Genomic DNA, 19853 nt, shown 5'->3' on the forward strand with positions numbered 1-19853 from the left:
TGTATTGCATTAAAGTCAAACATCTGAAGTACTTTGTAATATCTGAAAGGCATAGACACACTCAATTTCATCATTGAATTTAATTGCATGTCTGGATTAAAACATTTCACCTTGAGCTTTTTCTAGCATTTATTAAAACCAAGTTTTTTCAGCAATTTATCGATGTTTTCCCCACTGGCCATCTGCAGAAGTAAGGCACTATGCACACTATACTCCAGTTATCTTGCCGCTCATATCTCCTCCAGCCTACTTTGATTCAAACTGTGCCACCGGCCTCCATGTTTTGCATTTCTCATTGACATGTTTTTCCAACTCCTCCACATGTCTGCATAAGCTCAGTCCACAGCATGGTGTAATTAAGCCTCTAAAGTGGCAGACTGCTCCAGAATACAAGCACTTCTGCCAGAAAAATACAGCACAAAAATTACTGAGCAGCAATTTGTAATAATCCCCAGAGACATCCACTAAACCCAAACTATCAGTTTTGACATAATACAGGGGTTTAATCTGGGTATAAATCTATAAATCTCATAACACAGGCTGGGGTAATCTCCCTCTGGCAGGCCTGCAGGGCTGCTGGACTGAGATCCTCCAAATGAAATGTGCAGACCACTGGCTTCACAATCAGGCAGTGTTCAGAGGTCACGGCAAGGTTGCCACGTGTCAAACAGTGGCACAATTTCAACCAATGAGGAGTTCATGGACCACACGATCTTATCATAAACGATCCTTTAGAAAACACAAAATTACTTAATTGTAATCCAGTTTATGTGCAATGTATGCGTTCAGTGAAATGTTTGCTAAAAACACTAGGAACGTTATAAAAGTCATACAGTTAAACACAGTATCTTACATTTCATCATAGCAAAAGTGATTTATAACAATCTTTATCCTGATAAATAAGCTACTATATCAGTCTTTTAAACCTGATCCATGTTTGTCTTTGTTTCAGACAAATTTTCTTGTACTTCTTGTCACAACTCTGACTGATGCCTCTGTGCATCCATTCCTCTCCACTATGAGCAGAGCTCCACCTGTCGCATATTTTCTCTTGCAAGAGTGAGAGGAGTGAACCCTGTAGTTTATTCACTCCCACAGGAGCTGTAGGTAGATGTCCTTCATGCACTTCTGGCTCTGAGGCCCCCAGAGGTTAGTCAGGTCTCCAGGGGCTGGTGTGGGGTGGTAGGGACCTTGACCACAAAAACCATCGGGTCTTTTGCCTTGTTGCTGAATGCGCGGCGGATTACGTCCACCGCATGCTGATGAGTCACTCCCTGCACGCTCTCGCCATCCACGGACAACAGTTCATACCCTGCCTGCAGATGCAATCACAGGTAAACAGGTGAATTCAACGTGCAAAACTCCATGTAAACTCCAAAAAAATGTAGAATGACTCATATTTCCATGACGTTACTCATCATTTTCTTGTGTGACTCTTTTTGTGTGGCAATCTGTCTCAACAAGATTATAGACAGTTTCCATAAATCTGCAATGATTGTGTCCCTTAGCGAGAACTTGATTTATGCCAGAGAGAATGGGGGCTCTCCCGTTACTTTAACATATTCACACTGAAGGCCTTCAGAAGTGCACATATGAAGCTTCCCCTTCAGCACAAGGTTGTTGAAAAAAGAACATACATTGAGACAACCACACGCACACACCCAGTTAGGACTGCTTTCACTGTGTTTCCTGCAGGATGTGAGCAGAGAGTGGTGAATCTTAGGAGCCCTGAGGAGAGGAACTTCCTCTGATGTCATCTGCGTTTGCCGAGGATGCACCTGCCTCGTGTGCTCAACCTCAGCGAAGGTTAGCAACACATTACACAGACACACACAAGGCCGATGGCCATTGTTGTATCTCCACCAATCACGTCTTTTTCCCCTTTCCCTTTTCCTTTCCAGTCATTAGACACAAAGAGATGATTTTTCCCTTCACTCTGTACCGAATTTTTCTATTATAGGTCACACATATTTGGGTAGTATGGGAGGAGGTCAGATCTGTGCTGCCCTGTGTTTGTCCTGACAGGTTTTCATATAGCCTGGTGTCAGGTTGTCAGATGAACCTTACAGTCTTTCGTGAGAACAGTATCAAAAGATTTAGATCCATTTAACCAAAGAAGAGATTAAAAAGTGCTTTTTCATTTCTGAAAAGTAATTTAAATTAAATAAATCACAGCCTAATCTGTTCCATCCTCTTTACAGCCATTTGTGGAGCGCTTTACGAGGTTTCCTCTTTTCTAGCCAATGGACATCACAATCCAAAAATAACATCGCTTGTAAAAATGACTACAGATTGCAGGAAAGGATCAGTGAATCACTCGTTCATTTACCAGGCCATTACAAATATATTCAACTAGATTATTAAACTATGGAGAGGAAACATGTTCAGAGGCAGTTTATTAGGAACACCAAGCTAAAACTTGTGCTGCCTCTTGATGTTAATTCAATGGTAAGGTCAGAATCAGGGTCCCACTTACTTTGGATTATTCACATAGCACAATATTTACAGTTTTCATAAGGACTATTTCTTCTGTAAAAAGTAGTTCCAATGAAAAATATTCAAAGCGAAACTACAACCGGGCACATGACACACTTGTGTCCAGATAAAAGCAGGTGGCAGAGCCTAATGAACAGGAAAGTATGTGTATATGGCCATGAACTCACACACACACACACACACACACACACACACACACACACACACATTCTTCACTGATTGTCTTTTATCATGTGGGTCTAAGGTCGCAGGATGCATGTTAACTCTGAACTGCCCTGGTCTCACTTCCGTTTGCAGAGTAGGGGGAGATAGTATTAAGCCAGAGAGCTGATACAAGTGAGCTCTCATACCTTGATGTGATGTGTCAGGACAGATAACAAATCAGAGGCTTCTAACCAATAACTTCTCTGATTTCAGCCATGCTGACATCACATACAGTAGCTCTAGGGATAGCAATGTCAGTATGTCTGTTGGTTGGTCCAGACTGAAATATCTACGACCACTAGATGAAACATGACATTTGGCACAGTTTTTCATGAACCCTATCCTCTGTACTATCTCAACACCTACTCCATGGATTGTCATGAAATCTAGCACAGACATTCAAGCGTCCCTGATGATGTATCGTACTGACTTTGGTAATTCCCTAACTTTTCCTCTAGTGCCACCATGAGGTTGACATTTGTGGTTTTTAGTGAAATGTCTCAACAATGGATGGATTGGCAAAATATTGCAGTTGTATGTTCTGTTTCAGACACTTTCAACCACACACACTTCTTTTGCAATGCAAGTGCTGTGTCTTTGACTCTAGAGCTTAGAGAATTAGCCTGTGGTTAACTGTAGTGACTAAGTATGTGTATCATGTGTATTTAAGTGAACCAGGCCAAGATCACAGAGGACTGTTAAGTCACTGTGCAGGCAATACATTACCAATACATTAGCAGACTAGCACGCATGTACCTCATCAATAATGGAGGAGATGGGCTACTTGAGATTGCTCTCCACTCATCTCCTCTCCACTCCTCATTGCACTCGTTGATCCTCTCTCTCATAGACATGCTTACGTATAGCACCAACAACTCATAACCACAGGACAGAGGTCTGACAGGTACTTACAACACACTCCAACCAGGATGGACATATAATACGCTTTAAAATCAGGGTGTTATGAAGGGACAAAAGTACATTCTCAATATTTATGGTGAAAAGACATTATTATATTTAACATGTTTACCACCTTTTGTCTGAATTTACTTCAAGTAAATCATAACTATACATTTTCTTTTCTTTAGTTCTTTGTCATTCAATTGCCACCAGTTTTTTTTTCTTTTTTTTTTCTTTTTTTTTCTGATCTGCTGCTGCTCACCTTCAGAGCCTCATTTGTAGACGCGGCTCCACCTGGGAAGATTTTCTCAATCTTTATCATTGGCTGGACTCTTGACTCCATACCTCCAGAGATACTAATACCTGTAAACAAACATAGAAATCATGAAAAATACTGAGGGATTGCTTGATGCTACCAGATTCCTGTACTCATATTAGTCTAATAGTGTATTTATTCTCTTTGGTCTTTTTCAGCCAACGTTAAATCCCTTAACTCTTCCAAATCCCTTTCAGTTAAGTAGTAAGTGATGCCCTGACCTCTGCTGGCTATGTTACGAACATGGGTGACCGCAAACATTAAAATGGACAGCTTTACAATAGTCGTTTGGCAGTTTTCATTCTGCTCACAAGCATATTGAACAAACATGTTTACAGATTTGAAACCACTTTAGATGCTGGCACCAAGAAATTCCTGAAAATACATTCAGTTTATACATAATCAACTTTTAAAATACATGTGTTTCTGTGCTGTACCCACCCAGTGACTGCTTGGCCTTGGGGATGGTCAAAGTGGCGATTTCATATTCCTCAGGTGGCAGAGTTGCTCTTCTTTTTGCAGCGTGACCATTTTGTAAATGTCTATTTACCTGCTGACTGCTCCCTCTCCCTGTGGAAGGGCTCTTGTTTCCTGAGGGCTCAAACACATCAGCCAGTGGAGTTCTCCCTCCCCGCTGTGAAGGAACACGTACGCTGACCTCTGTGAAGCCCTCCTGCCTGCTCCGTCTGCCATCCACGCTGTCAGGGCTCGCTTCCCTCCTCACTCGCCCACGGCCGTTCCTCACAGGTGACCTCCCTCGTTCAGGAGCCACATCTCCTTGGTCAGACACGGACAATAAGGAGACCTCGTCCCCGTTCTCTCTTCTGTTTGGGGAGCGATGGGGTTGGCGCCCACGTTGGGTGCTGTGCGGTGATTCTGTGAGGAGGAAGCTGTGGGTGGGAGAGGGGCTCAGGGAGCGGGAGCGCACAGTGGAGGAGGTGTAGCTGTCCACAGGTACGTCCAGCAAGGGGGTGAAGGTACGGGATGGAGGCAGGTGGCCTGACTGTTGTCCAGACAAACGCAGTCTCTCCAACTCCTCAATCAACTGACGCTCCCGCAGTGTGTCCTGGACCGGCTGGAGGTGGAACCCACCCCTGTAGTCTGGACAAACATAAAAACAGTAAAACAGGAACTTCTCTGATGTAAAGATTATTCACCAGAAGGGCAGCATGAATTAAAAGATTAAACTCCTCTGATTTACCATTGTACTTGTATGATATAGACTCATGGCGGACTAATCGACAATATAGATGCAGCAGAACCTCGAATATTGTCCTTTTAATTCCATGTATTCTTTGTCAAAACCTGGTGCCTATATTACCCACAATCCAACTCAACCTCCAACATCTCAGCTGCAACCATCAACCTGCAGGCCGTCATACACACTCCACATTATCACAGGGATTTACAAACCGAAATGTTTAGGAATAAACTATTTAATCTATAAATCCACTTTGCTTCTAGTTTTAAAGGTTCATTCTGGTTCTGACTTCTTGGTTGTATGAATTTTGGAGCCTGAAGCGTGAGGGTTGCAGCTCAGTATTGGAGTTTTTGATACATGTGTTTATTTGTGTAAATGTATGAGTATGTATATTTGTAACTCATATATGATTTTGTCTGCTGTTCAGCAGTACAGATGTTACAATTTTGCTACTTTTTGTTCTTTACCTTTTCCCTGGTTTGCTTTGGTCTCTGTCTTGAATGTTTCTAAGCAGTAATCAGTGTCATCAGTGTTACTTGCACTCGTCAAACTGGGCAGGTAGAAGTATCTGTGATGTAATATGGTTTCTCTATACTGAAGAAGGTGAAGAGAAAGGAGAATTCTGGGATCTTTCAGAGTGCATAAGCCCAGTTTTTTTTTTTTTACTTTCGATTGTTTCCCTTGCAAAACACACCTGAGCAGTACATGGGGAGCAGTAGTTTTGAACATTAGTTTGCAAAACAAATAAAACAAACACAGCACTAAACTGAAATTCAGTGCAGCACAAGTGCACCTGCCACCTCTTCTGACAAACAATTTCTGCTTCTTCAGGACGAACTACACCATTTGTTTAATATAAGGTCGTCCACCTCAGTCTACCTAAATACTGACACCTCAGTGATGCCCTATCAGCATCCTTCTGCTATCATGATGCTGACCCTTTGACCCCTAACCTGTGCCCTTAGAAAGTGAGATGGCTGCAGTCGGCTTAAAGTGAGACTGTATTGATTGCGTCTCAAAGACTCTTGAATGAGGAAAACGCTCGGAGCATCTCTGTATTGTGTGTTGTCACATCGGCCAACCAGGCACGTCTTGGTCCTTTCTGTAGGCTGCAGAGATGTAACACAAGCCTCTGCTTCAGCGCAGCCACAGGAAACCTGAGCTATTTTGTGCATGGTAATGTGTGTGTCTGTGTGTGTGTGTGTGTGTCTGTAAGTGTGTTTTATATGAGGTTGGGGGGGATGGATATATGTGTATGGGACACCAGGGACAGGAATTGTTTCAGTTTGACACTACAGACATGAGAAAAGACAGGAAAAAGTGAGGTGAGCAAGGAAAAATAAGAGCAGGTTAGAAGAAGGAGAGGAAAGGTGAGAGCTTTAAGTCCCTTCTGTATCTCATATTCCTCTGGGATGAGAGAAAGGCCACCAACCAGACAGAGAGAGAGAAAGAAGAAAGAGAAAAGGTGAGAAGAGGAGAAAAGGCTCATGTACCTGGGATTGGGGTGATGAGGTGACGTCGAGGGGTCCCACTGCGAGGGGAGCGCAGAGCTGGAGAACGCACTAAGAGGAAATAAACAACTAGAGATATATCACTGATTGTCCATCAGTTCCTTGCTTTGTGTAACCCTCCCTGGGTTTTCTAACTACTATATTAATTATTTAATTCCCACTGAAGATGGGACACGTCCCCCTGACTTTCAAGAGAGAAGAGATGAGCTGATAAAAATGTTAATATATTCACGTAGGTTATTTTTAATTATCAGCAATGTATTTCTGTTATTAGCCTACCATTAATTTGGGAACCTCAATACCTACTTTCATGATAATTTGTTATTTCCACGATCTATTTAATTATATCAACATGACAAACAGCATCCACATAGAAGAATCTGTGACTCCCATCCATGTCCTAAACAAAACCTACACATCGCTTTCATGCAAACACAAGCTGCATCAACAGAAAAAGGTCTTCTTGTTAAGTACATGGCTCTGCTTACTGGAGCGACTCTTGAGAATGTCATACGCCTCCAGCTCAAAGGGCATGACCATGCCGTCAAACCGGCCCAACTCAGTCGTTGGTATCAGCATTCTGCAGAGGATATGATCACATCATTAAGACATACTGATACAGTATGTATACATATAAAATGTATTATACTATACAAATACTCTATGTATTTACTGTATGTATCTCACCTTATTTCTCTGAGAAGTAGCAGTTTTTCTGGCTTGTCCAAAATTGCCAAAAGGGGACGTACTAAATCCTCAATCACGTTGTCGGACAAAAACTGAGGAAGTGATTAGATTGGTACAAAAATTAGAGGAGAAGACTAAGAAAAAACAACTAACTTAGGCCACCAATCTTACACATAAAGTTCAGTTTCAATTTTGTATATTTATAATTGGTTTTCCTCACACGAGACAGCACATTTTCAGGCTTGGTGTTTGGGTTGTCTTCTGATATTCTGTATGCACATTAAATGTACACCTTTCCAAGAGCACCACTACAGTCCACTGTTTTCAGGGGTGTTAAATACTGTATTAAGAGGTCAGTCATAATACTGCACTCTAAGTAGACTTGATATCCTCCACAGTGGTGGCAAAGGCACGACATAGGAGCTGATCCCCTCAAATTGGCCAATGAGTGCGAGATGGCCCAAGAGAGACAAGGGGATCAGATGGCGGCTGATATTTGATGCTAATCATAAATGACAGGCCAAATCCGTCTTTTGTCACAGTCGCTGCCAGACATGTCCATCACTAAAGGACACTCAGCAACACAGGGAACAATACTGCACACTTAAGCCTTCAGGTAATCCAGGTGATTTTCATTCAGTGGGAGGAGAAAAAACACACACAGGAGAGTGCCACTGAGGCGTCAGGGATCAGGAGCTCACCCGCTGACAGTGTCTCATCACAGCAGCCACCTCATCCTGGCTGAGTAGTTTCTTTGCCATGTCCTCCATGTACTGCAGGGTCTCGGGTCGGGGCTGTGGGCTGTTGCCTCTAACCCCAGCACGGGATTCCCTTGGGGAGGTCAAGAGCTGGAAAGTTCGACCCCGCTCCTTATCTAAGGAATTACAGTTAAAGTTGCAATAAAAAAAAAAGAAAATCTGCAGTTGGCATGAAATGCTTTAAACTTATTTCCAGTGAAAAGCAACCTGTTCAAGATTCACCACATCATTACACTGATACTAATGGTCACTGATTTGACAAATATGCTCAAAACAACTACAATTACCTTGGACACAAGTAAACATTTACCATCCCAGTGGCTGATTTTTAATTAGTTTATTTCAATGTTCAGTGGATGTAACCCCAAATTATGATGACAGTGCTGTAAGTTTTTGAAAATGATGTAGTTAGTATGTTATGTACATGTGAGTGCCCAGCCCACTAGGACTTCTTAGATACCACAAATACAGATGCAGAGGAATAACATTTGCCAGTCAAGAACGTCTGTTACATTGCAAACAAAGAACTGTGTCTTCTTTTCCAAATTCTATAAATAAAATCTGCAGTAAAAATTCTTCCTTTCCAAAAATAAAATTGAAGTTTCTTTTAATCATCCATCCAGAAGAACTCAACAGAAATAAAGGACTTGTACTGAAAAATGCAGCTCTTTAGTCAACATATAATTAAGAAATAAAACATGAAATGGACATTAGTGCTTGAGCACTTTAGCATATAACAAACAAAGTCTTTTCTACCAAGACCAGTAAATATACCAGTTTAAACAGATAATCCCAAATACCTGAACAGAACTGTGCGCACAGAGGTTCTCAACCTTTAATTAAATTCTGTTTCAAATACAACTCTATGTGTAGCTGTTCTCTGTGAAACAATGTGTTTGTAATTTAGGTTTGTAAAATAATTATTTTATCATACAAAATAAGCACTTCACCTCACTAACGCCTATGCAAAATGTCCCAAGATCTTTCTAGTAGTGTTGAATTATCTCACAACTATGTCTGATATTTTCCCAACATATATCACCACACTGATGTAAAATCACGAACCTCCAGAAATGAGCAAACAGCAATTTACACCTTCATGGAAACCCCGAATTCCTGAAGTACAATCTGAATCACAACACTATTTATTTTTCCTAGCTTGGCTAGCAATTCAGTCAAAAACATTAGGCTAGATTTTGTTTTGTAGGATGCAGAACATGTCCCAGGACAAAAAAAAATGTCCTGAGACAGCAGCCTCACCTCTGTCAGCATGGTGGGATTGTGACTTGGAGCTGCTCTTCTCTTTACGGTCTTTCTTAAATAACAGGTTGACAAAGGTTTTGGAGCGCTGCAGGCTGGTTTTACCCCCCGCCGAGATCTTCTCCTTCTGCTGCCTCTTCTTCTTCTTCTGTCTGTCCTCTAAAGGTGGAACAAAATAAAAGACAAAATAGAGCTCATTAAATGCTATGTCCCTCTAGATCAATATATCTATTCAATGCAGATACATTTCCCTCAGAAATGTGGTGAAATATGACTTATTTTAACATTGTGTGTAGAGTCACTTGCTAATGTAAACAAATACAACCAAGTAATTTAACTTGCTGCAGTTAATCTATAAAAATCTTCCACAAGTGTTGTTGAACCATACTAAGAATAGAAAATTCAGCATATCAGTGTATGGTGTTGAAAACACAATTCATTACGCTTTGTACTGCTCCATGCTTAACAGTTAGCCAATAACACTGGGTGATGCACACTCTCCTTTATGAGTTTAGACTGTTCATCTCTATTCCAGTCAGCTCCTCTGCTCACTGCAGTAAATCTGCCACTGTGGAAAGTAACACAGTAACGCTGATGAATTGCAGCTACACCAACCTGAGCACACCCCCATCTATTGAGAGCACTACAGTGAAGTGCTCCAGCTTACATAACAAATGTCCAATCAGCCCTGGGCTTTGCCCCCAAGCCTCCACCAGGTCCTGTAGGTATGAATGAGCTGGATAAATTGAAAAGGAAAGGCTAATAACTCAACAGCCTCACCAAGGTTTAGATGGATATTTCTCCATATGCTTGTTCTTATTCATTTCTCACAGAGGTACAACAAGTGAGAGTAAAGGGCAGTGATTAATCATGAGGCTGCATTAACTTTGGACAAATTCAGTCTGGAGCTTAAATCAACCATGTGCAGTCTGGATGTTCTCGTTTACTTCCTAGAGTGATAGAGGGATGAGGGGTCAATGCAGGTACTATCACAAAAATCGATTGTGGCTGCAGTACTATAACTCCAGAAAAGGCTGATTTCTCTTTTCAGATGGATGCTACTGCCACTATAATCAACAACCACAATACAGAGCATAGCCTGACTGATTCTGGATATGTAGGAATTTATAAAGTCTGACAGTGATACATTGGCTTATAGTCAGTCCACGACTGTTAAATATCAAAAACTAATTTTGTGCCTCAACAACCGTTTGGTTTACTTTCCAATGAGCCATGCAGCCTCATAGAGCTGCTAGCTTGGGTGTAAATTTGCAGTCTTGTTTGTATATAAACATATGACATAATATATTATTCATATTTTTGATTAGGGTCCCATACATTTGTACATACTGCAAAGCCTGCAGGTCTCACCTGACACAGTGATGTGGCTCTGAGAACGTCTGATGGGTTTCCGTGGTCTGCTCAGGGCCATCAGCGCTGCCGTCTTAGGTGAGTGTTTCACAACTTCCTGGTCTCCAGTTGACAACGTCCGCGTCCGTCCCCGCCCTCCTTCCCCGGCTCCTCCCATCTCCCTCGGTCCTTCCCCTTTCCCACGTATGACCGTGTCCTTCAGCAGCACTGTGGCACCTACAGTCCGGCTGGTTTCTGTGGTGACCAGCCTGTCAGGGTGTGACCCATTGTGAGTAGTGGGGTGGTCCACAAAGTTTGGAGGTAGGGGGTCAGTCTGTATGGCGGTGTCAGCAGTTCGCTCAGTGCTGCTTGGACGTCGGGAGCGATCCTCTGTGGAGATGGCGACGTCTACCATCTCTGAGCCAAAGACAGGAGGGAAAAGGACCTGGGAGAGACCACTGAGGGAGCTGAGAGGGGTGCTGGAGGACAGCGAGGAGGCAGAGGAGTTGGAGTCAGAGCCCTGGGAGGATGGTGCAGGGCCTCCATTGGCCACTGTAAAAAACAATCCATAATTCAGTGAAATATGGGGATTAGAGTGTGTTTAAAATAATATTGTGCAAGTGCATTACCTTATGAAACTGTCCAATTGCTTCAACACACAAAAGCTGCTACAGTGAATAAGATTTATTTCTTTATTTTACACAGTCTGCTTTGTTTGGATTAAAACCTATCTGCCCTCATGTCCTGTTAATCCTCTAAGCTTTTGATAAACAGAACATGAACCAGAAGTTCTTCTGCTTTTTTTTCTGTTTTTTTTTTTTAATGAAATTCCAATATGACTCCGAATCTTGACCCAGATGTCAGGTCATGCTCTGAGTACATTGAATTAATCCCTGCCTGTGTTCAGAAGTGTTCATATCCATGTGAAAATCAAGCAGTTTGAGTCCTGTGAAGAAATTACATGACCGGGTTTTAAAATAGGCAGACAACATGTGGCCAATGTTCCCCTTTTCTTATATAAGGTTTCCTAGAAGAATCCAACATGTGGCATTGCAAATGTAAATGAGAATTTAAAACTCAAAGTCACCAGGTCACATCTTCATTATTTTGCGAACCATTGTCTCTAATTTGTAAAGTTATATTTTGTAATAAATACAATTTTGGAACATACACTTGTCGAGCCAGCCGTATTCTGCCACCATCTCCTTGTAAGCAGGATATCTTCCAGCTTCCTGTTGAAGTGCAAAAACACAAGAATATGAACTAGAATATGAACTAGAATCTTTGTTTCCTGGACTATCAGCTAAAGCTTTACTATACATTTCTAATACTGTAGGTTTTGGCTTCTTGTGGGACACAGATGTCCACATTGTCCAAATTCACAATCAGTGGCTAGTAGTTCCCAAAATAATGTTTCTCATCCCTGGAAAACAAGCATCGACAGCCATGCTAGCAGCCATCTGAGACTGTACTTAGGCGAAGCAGTGCTTTGAGCTAAACACTGATGTCAGTATGCTGACATTCTCACAGTGACAACATATTGACATGTTGATGTTAAGCAGGTGTGATGATTACTATGTCCTTCCCCTTAGTTTTATGTTGTAGGATGCTAACATTTGCTTATTAGCGCAAAACACAAAGTATAGCTGAGGCTGATGGGAATGCCCTTAGTTTTGCTGTTGGTCATAAACCAAAGTTTTGGACAAATGGAAAATGTGACCTGATGATGTCCATACATGAAGTTATGGATCATCAAAGTCATCAAAGTGATGGGTGTATGTAAAATATATGGCAATATATGGCAACCTCACGGTGGCACTAAAGGAAAGGTCAAGGGATCATCAAGGTCACTAGAATTCAGCCTCTGGACATCATGAATGTTCATACAAAAGTTCAATGGCAATCAATGCAACAGTTGTTGAGCTATTTAATATAGCAACAAAGTGGAAGACTGAGTGACAGCCTGACCTTTCCAACCATAAAACAAACAAGATGCAATCATTTATCAGTATACAGGTTGCACTCTCTTAGACATCTTCAATTTTGGACAGTATAGCCTAAAACTGTTGGCCTCTATTACTTCTATATATTAAATATTTATGTTAGCATATACCGTAGGTCACATATTGTATTTTCAATTAATGTTAACTGCTTTGTTAGTTTGTTAAAATAAATTCTTAAAACAGATATTCAATGTCATTTTAGATGAAAAGTGTGCATGTTTATGTGTTACAGTGTGGCGCTGTGGTTTATAAAGGTTTGAAAATCAATGGTATAAGCAATGTTTTTAAAGAAGGAAGCCTTTTTTCATTAAGAATTAGTGTCCAATAGCCTCTCAAGTCTATTTTAGGGGATTGTTTACCTAGCTTAGGGTCAAAGAGAGGACACTCAAGAGTACATCTACAGTTTTCCATAAAAGCCTTGGATACCCTGGTGTGAGAGAGTTTTGTAACTAACAATAACCTGGCTCCACTATGCATGATCTGACAAATAAATGTGTCCAAGACAGGACAGAAGGAAGACATAAAATTAGGCTTTCTGTTGATTATAACCTGATCCCTGGCTGCCTTTGAATAATGAACGTCGTCCCTGGCTGTTTTTCACACGTGGAACCTGAGATCAGAGGAGTAAAATGAGCACGCAGCAATGTTAGAGAGCTAAGAGAGCGCACATACACACACTCAAACACACTGCACAACACACAAATGCCTATTCATAGGCACAAACATGTACACTATTCCTTTATCTAAAAATGACACAGGTTAAGTGACTCGGCCTTGCACACATGCATGCATACACAGACACACATAAGGAAATCAAGGGCTGTAAGCCAGCTGTCTGCTCTGCTGTGCAGGCTCATTCTGTCCCCTCCTGAGAAGAGCTGGTGTTGTTTAACATGCTGTAACATTTATTATTGTGTCAAGCCACTTAAAGCACCCAATCAATTATGTTTAAACCTGAACAAATGATTAACGCTTCCACAGAACACTGCACCGCAGATGTGTACAGGACCACATATCTGATATCAGACTTTATCCTGCCTTAACTGATTTTTTTTGGACACTGGAGGGCAACAAGCCGCAAACACAGCATTGACATATCATCACCTTGTAAAGTTGATGTGGCTAGCATGTTGGCAAATTGCTGCTCATTTACACATGGAGCGGGCATGGAGCAACATCACTGTATTTCTGCTCACCAGATAAATGTATGTCCAATATTCACTCTACTTTTAGCTCTGTTTTGCTCTTCATCAACTCCTGATGCAAACATCTGGCACCCACTAAGTTCACCAGCTAGTCGCTAACTTTGTGTGTGTGTGTGTGTGTGTGTATGTGTGTGTGTGTGTGCTGTTGAGTAACGTGTCTCTCACCCTGATGGTCAGCATCACATGGGTGTGGCTCTTCAGGACCTCGACTGCATTGCTGTGGGTGATGTTGTCAAAGCTCACCCCGTTGGCTGCAAGGATTTGATCGCCCATTTTGATGCCATGCTGTTCTGCGAGCCCACCTGGGTCCAACCTGAAGAGAAAAGCCAGGGTGGGTTGAACCTGGGTTCCGCTGCATTAAGGATCAACCAGTTCTATTGATCTGATGACACATGAGGCATTAAACAAGCAGAAGCTGAGCATATTTCAAACAGGACTAGACTCATACTTAGAGACATAAATCCCCAGTCCGAACTCTTTGCCTCCTCTGATGTTGAAGCCCAAACAGTAGTCATCTGATGTGGTGAAGAGATGCACAATCCTGCGGAGCGCGCTGTCCGAACTGGCCTCTGATGGTGTACGACCGCTCTCCTCCACCACCATCCGCCTGTGAATCAGATCCACCCTACACACACACACATATACATACATATGCAAAAGAGGACATATATGCGCACACATGAAAACATTTTCATAAACTGATTTCCCCTTTTCCAATGAGCTCAGGCCTGTCACTAGCGGTTAATCAAATAGCCATAAAGGTCACAGCGGTAATCCATCCACTGCCGCTACACGAAACCAAGATACAGTATATCCCAAAAGAAAGATAACCAGTGTGAGCTACAGCCAAGTGACAAGACTACATAAAAGGGGAGCCATGCAAAGGTCAGTGGTTGTAACAACAAGGCTGTAGTCTGTTCTTTACATAATAGTATATCCAGAACATTATAGACAGTTCTAACACAAAGTTACTGTCTGTAAAGCTGTTAAATTAACTATGTAGGGAAAATATTTAATTGTACATTAGATAGGGTATCATTTTGGCAGCCTTATTCACATTGACAAAACTTGTCCTGAATAGCACCTCTGAGATGTTTGGCCTCACCATGTGGTCTTCTCCTTGGAGTAGCGGATGCCGGGGATCTTGCCCACCCGTCTCACCACCATCCTCAGCCTGTTGTTGCCTGTCAGCACCTTCACAGCGCTGCTCATGGTGATACTCTCCAGGCTGACCCCATTCACCTCCACCAGCTTATCGCCCACGGTCAGCCCAGCCTGCGCTGCAGACACAGGTGGAAGTCAGGATGACATGAAGACGAAGGACCACATGCCCACATGTAAACAGAATGAAAAATAAGTTTGCCATCAACATGAGAAACACGCAAACACACATATGCACATCCTCCCAACCTGCACAGCTGTCGTCCTCCACCTTGCTGACAAATATGCCAAGCCCATGTTCAGAGCCTCCACGGACACTGAAACCCAGACGCCCATCAGGACTCTTATCCACGGTCACTGTGTGAATGTCTTCACTGTCATCCCCTCCTGCAAACAAAACCACAACACACACAGACATGTACCTGCCATAAATGTCTGCAAGGAAACCTAATCATCTGCAGAAATTCTTGACAACAATAGAAGTCATGTTATTATTGATGCATTAATGTATAAGCATGTAAGTGGTCATAGTATGGCTAATTTGAACTACAGCTTTTCCCTCCTAAATGTAGTTGAGTTCAAGTATAAAGTAGCATAAAATGGAAATATGACTAATTGATTATCAAAATTGTTACAGATTAATCTTCTGTCAATTAAAAATGTAATCAACTAATCATTTCAGGTCTAGCATCTACAGTATATTGCATCATTAATAAAATACTGTCTCGCTCTAAACTTTGCCAGTGGTGCTGTGTGTGTGTTGCCGGGGTAACAGAGGATTGTTAGATCTCACCATCAACAGGTGCATTGATGAGAATGACCCTGCCCATTGGTGAGGAGGACCTGCGTCTGTGGCGGTGCTGTTTCTTCAGCATGTAGCGTGCAGTGCTGTGGGAACCCCCAGTTTGGCCTCCGTTGTTGAAGTGGGGGTGCCCCCCTCCGTTTGTCATCTCCCTCCAGCCAGAGGGGTGAGCGGAGTGAGCCATGCTGTATGTCTGGCAATTCTTTCCTTAGTCATCCAGACGGGAGGATATCGGGGGTTTGTGGTCAGGATGGAAGAGGTGCAGCCTGAGATTTGGGGATAGAAGGTGGGCGACAGGTAAAGTGAGGAACTGGGCTTTTTTTTCACACTTGCTGGTCCAAAGTGGATGAAACAGTGCTAGAGTTGGTCTTCACTGGAGCAGCCAATTTACAAATCTGTAGATAACATCCCTGATCTTTAATGAAACCAGTTTCAGACCATAAATAAGGCTTTATAAAAGAAATCAAAGAAGACAATGTGACATAGAAAAGCTCAAAGCTAAGCTGAATCCACGCATCTGAATGAACAAACTATATACCCATTTGGAAAGGATGGCACTCCATGACTGAACAGTGGACACTGGATTTCTGATTTTCTTACCCCAGGATGAAATCCTACTTTTCTTTGTAGGTTAGAGAAGTTGACGTAATCCACTAGATTCCTGTGTAGCCTCTGAGTCCTTCTCCTTAGAGTCCATGGTGCCCGGCTGTTTCCCCCTGCTACAGCTGAGAGGCTGTGGGCCTGTCTGCACAGAAGTCAGCGGTGCATGGTGGTTCCCCTCGGGTCATGTTTAATTAAATGGATATCTGTTGTGAGAAGAATAAACAATATACTGTCATAGGTAATGTAAGCTCAGAAGTTCTAGATGGGATAATTAAACGCTCTCATTGTGATAAAGTTATGACATTTAACCTGCAACTTTGGATAGAAAAAAATAGGGAACCATTTTCTAATAAAGCAACATTTATTAAAGGCTGTTAAGCTATAATTAATGGTTTTATTAATGGTTAATAAATCCTTTACTAATGCTTTATAGATTGTTATAAGCTATTAATAGGAACAACTTTTGAGTGCCAGGTTGTGGAAAATTCTCCCATAGCATGACACGTCTTTTAACCCAGCTCTGTAATCAAATCAAATGGACTGTTTGGCCACTTCTGGAAAAGGGCTGCTGGGAATTTGCACTAAAATCCAGTTATAAACATCTTTTTAACATTTACAACAGCAGGCTTACTATAACCATTTATTAACTTATACTGGAGTTTGAGTAGCTGTTGATTTACATGCAAAATTTAAAATAGAACAAATGCAGAGAGAACAATAGGCACTAAATGTGAAATGCTAATAGAAAGAGCTGTTTTATTGAATTCTTCTGTTGTTTGAACAAAGACTCTTCTATCAGAATGTTCTGTCTAAATAACATGTTTTGGTCATAACATGGCTGTGTTTCTATCCAGTAATGACAATTCAAAATGCTGGTAAACCATTAAAAAGTACTTGGGATTTTACACTACTTTTATCAGGTTTGAAGTTATAAATACTACTATGACACTGATAAAAGGTCATGGGTTTCTCATTTCTAATGAGCCATTAGCAAAAGTTTGTCAGTCACCTGTAATTATGGAATAAATGTTACTAAATCATGGTGTCTACATTCATTAAAGTCTGCAGTTATAAATGTAATCAGTTTATAAATGGACTTTGGTCCATATGTCTTTCAGACCTTTCCCTGCTGGAGGGGTCGCCCCAATGAAAAAAGACAAGGAAAGTGTGTGCTGAGGGAGGATTTTCCACAACCTGGCAACCCAAAAGCTTATAACTGATCAATAAAGAATTAGTAAACGGTGTATTAACTATAAACTAACTGTATAAACCCTTTATAAATGATGCCTTATCAGAAAGTGGTACCAAAACAATATCTCCTCAATCACCTGAAGTGACACTGTTCTTCTCTCCTTGAACTTCATCAGTGTTTGTCTATCCGTCAGCACCATGGACAGCGACTAAGAGAAGTAAACAAGTGGATTAGCTTTGACAGTTAATTATCAAAAAAGCATTAACGTTCATAAACTCACTAAACCTCTGGACCCTGTAGACAACATCTGCCACTGCGAGCGGCATCGTTAAAACTTTAACTCGCCCTGTCTCAGAAATTAGGTCTAAACTTATTCTTGTTGACACCTTGAGCCGTGAAACGTCACAAAAAAATGTAACACCAGTAGTCTAACTAAAGTGAACAAAGCACGACAGCATTACCTGTTGTGTCCCTGTTGTGCTGAATGAGCTCGGGCTGATCCGCGTCACCTCCGGAGTATTAGTGCCACCTCATTTGTTCTTCAGGCGACCATTGTCTTAAGAGGTGTAAGCCTTTTACATAAAGCCCCTGCAGCTGTGCCGCCATTAGTGCCGGACCAGTGATGATCAAGCACACTAATTGCACAACATTACTGTAACACTGGACCAAGTCTACTGCAGCTTGTCCTCAGGTAAGCCTTGTCATTAATGTGTTAACGATGTCCATATTTTTTTTAAATAAGTTTCCAGATGTAGGTGAAAAAACTTGAGTGGGTGGGCCACCCAGACTGCCCTGACCACGCCACTGAGATGGATAAACAACCCCACCCGGTGGTCGGCTGTGTCATGTCACGCCTTTATCTCATTTTGAAGTCAGAGTCATCACCCAGGAATCATAAGGTTTGTTTTAGTTCGACATTAACATTTTTTTTTTTTTTTGGACAACTTTATAAAAATAAAAAAAAAATAATAATTAAATTAAAAAAAAATCAAGGCACAGTTAAGCAGCCTACAGTTAAAAAGCAGTTAAAATCAATAATTTTAAAACTAAATACAACCAATGTAAACATAACAAAAATAATAATCAAAGAGGAAAATAAATAATACGTAAAAGTAAGTAGATAAATCAATGCAGTGAATAAAAAAAAAATGCCACAATGATTTCATGTGATGACAGTGTGATTTCCATGCTTCTCAGGCACAACCATTTTTTACTGGTTACTGGTTACCCTACTTCAAGTGGTGGAAAGCAATAAATTAGGCTAAACCTACATTAGTAAAATACTTAAATACATAAAATACACAAGTACAAATATAAGGCACTTGTACTTTACATGAGTATTTTCTTTTGGTGCTACTTTATATTTCATCTTCACCACAGTTATATTGCAGCTTTAGGTACTAGTTACTTTGCAGACTTCGCATACAACCCATATGAGTTTATACAATGTGATTTTTTATTCATTTTTTAATTTAACTGTAAACTTGTAAAAATTGCTCACATATTAATTAGTATATTCTTTTCTATATAATGAGTAAATTATAGTAAATTAGTAATAGTAATAGTTTTAATGCAGGACTTGTACTTGTTGTGGAGTATTTTCAGAGTATGGTGTAAGTAAAGGATCTGAATACTTCTTCCAACACTGGTTCTTCCAAGAGTTACTGTCATGAAAAAAGGCATTAACATTTATGTGAACTGTATAAAATCGGTTACTTCATTGCACATTTTCACCGAGGAATACATGAACTACGGTATAATTAAATTAATAAAGTCTATTCGAATCTTTCCAAACCTTTATCGATTATCCAAAGGTTACGTTGTATTTAACACAGTGAAATGACTTTTTCTCAGCCGGCTGACAACTTGGTCAGTTGTTTTTCTAACAAATCGCTGTCTGTCCTCCACGCCCAGTGGTTTCCAGCACCTCATGTCCTCAGTGGTATGAACACCGCCCCCAGTGTTTCACTGCACGGTGCTGCTTTCAAAGGCCTCTCACAAGCTCTGATTTTCGATAATCACTTCTGCTTCAATTGAGTATATCGTTTTTTCTCCCCCCACTCCAGTACATGTATTTGAGAAATATAGTTGCTGTTGCTTTTAAATCAAGATGTTACATATATATGATGGTTTCCATAGGTTGTTAGATCAGCACTTTGTTGGAATGGCTTTTTCTATTTACCCTCTCTGTCATTTGCCGTCAA

The 19853-nt window shown here is 41.1% G+C and overlaps 1 protein-coding gene across 2 annotated transcripts; it reads right to left on the reverse strand.

Moving 5' to 3' along the window:
* Nucleotides 1–116: 116 nt before the first annotated feature.
* Nucleotides 117–19573, reverse strand: pdzd7a (PDZ domain containing 7a). Of its 2 annotated transcripts, none has more exons than XM_071480574.1 (18): nucleotides 19445–19573; nucleotides 17786–17857; nucleotides 16455–16660; nucleotides 15846–16120; nucleotides 15302–15439; nucleotides 14997–15171; nucleotides 14340–14516; nucleotides 14057–14204; nucleotides 11855–11915; nucleotides 10705–11235; nucleotides 9334–9492; nucleotides 8017–8189; nucleotides 7316–7407; nucleotides 7117–7208; nucleotides 6611–6679; nucleotides 4358–5017; nucleotides 3863–3963; nucleotides 117–1316 (listed from the first exon to the last, which is right to left on the reverse strand). In XM_071480574.1, the coding sequence occupies exons 4-18, from the start codon at nucleotides 16036–16038 to the stop codon at nucleotides 1155–1157; spliced, it is 2931 nt and encodes a 976-aa protein (XP_071336675.1). In that variant the 5' UTR covers nucleotides 16039–16120; nucleotides 16455–16660; nucleotides 17786–17857; nucleotides 19445–19573; the 3' UTR covers nucleotides 117–1154. The 2 variants fall into 2 exon arrangements, with proteins under 2 accessions (XP_071336675.1, XP_071336674.1); XM_071480573.1 differs by having other exon boundaries at nucleotides 18111–19565.
* Between the last annotated feature and the right edge of the window lie 280 nt (nucleotides 19574–19853).

Source organism: Trachinotus anak, unplaced genomic scaffold, assembly GCF_046630095.1.
Source record: "Trachinotus anak isolate AG129_WGS33_773 ecotype Australia unplaced genomic scaffold, CSIRO_AGI_Tana_v1 ptg000007l, whole genome shotgun sequence".
Lineage (NCBI taxonomy): Eukaryota > Metazoa > Chordata > Actinopteri > Carangiformes > Carangidae > Trachinotus > Trachinotus anak.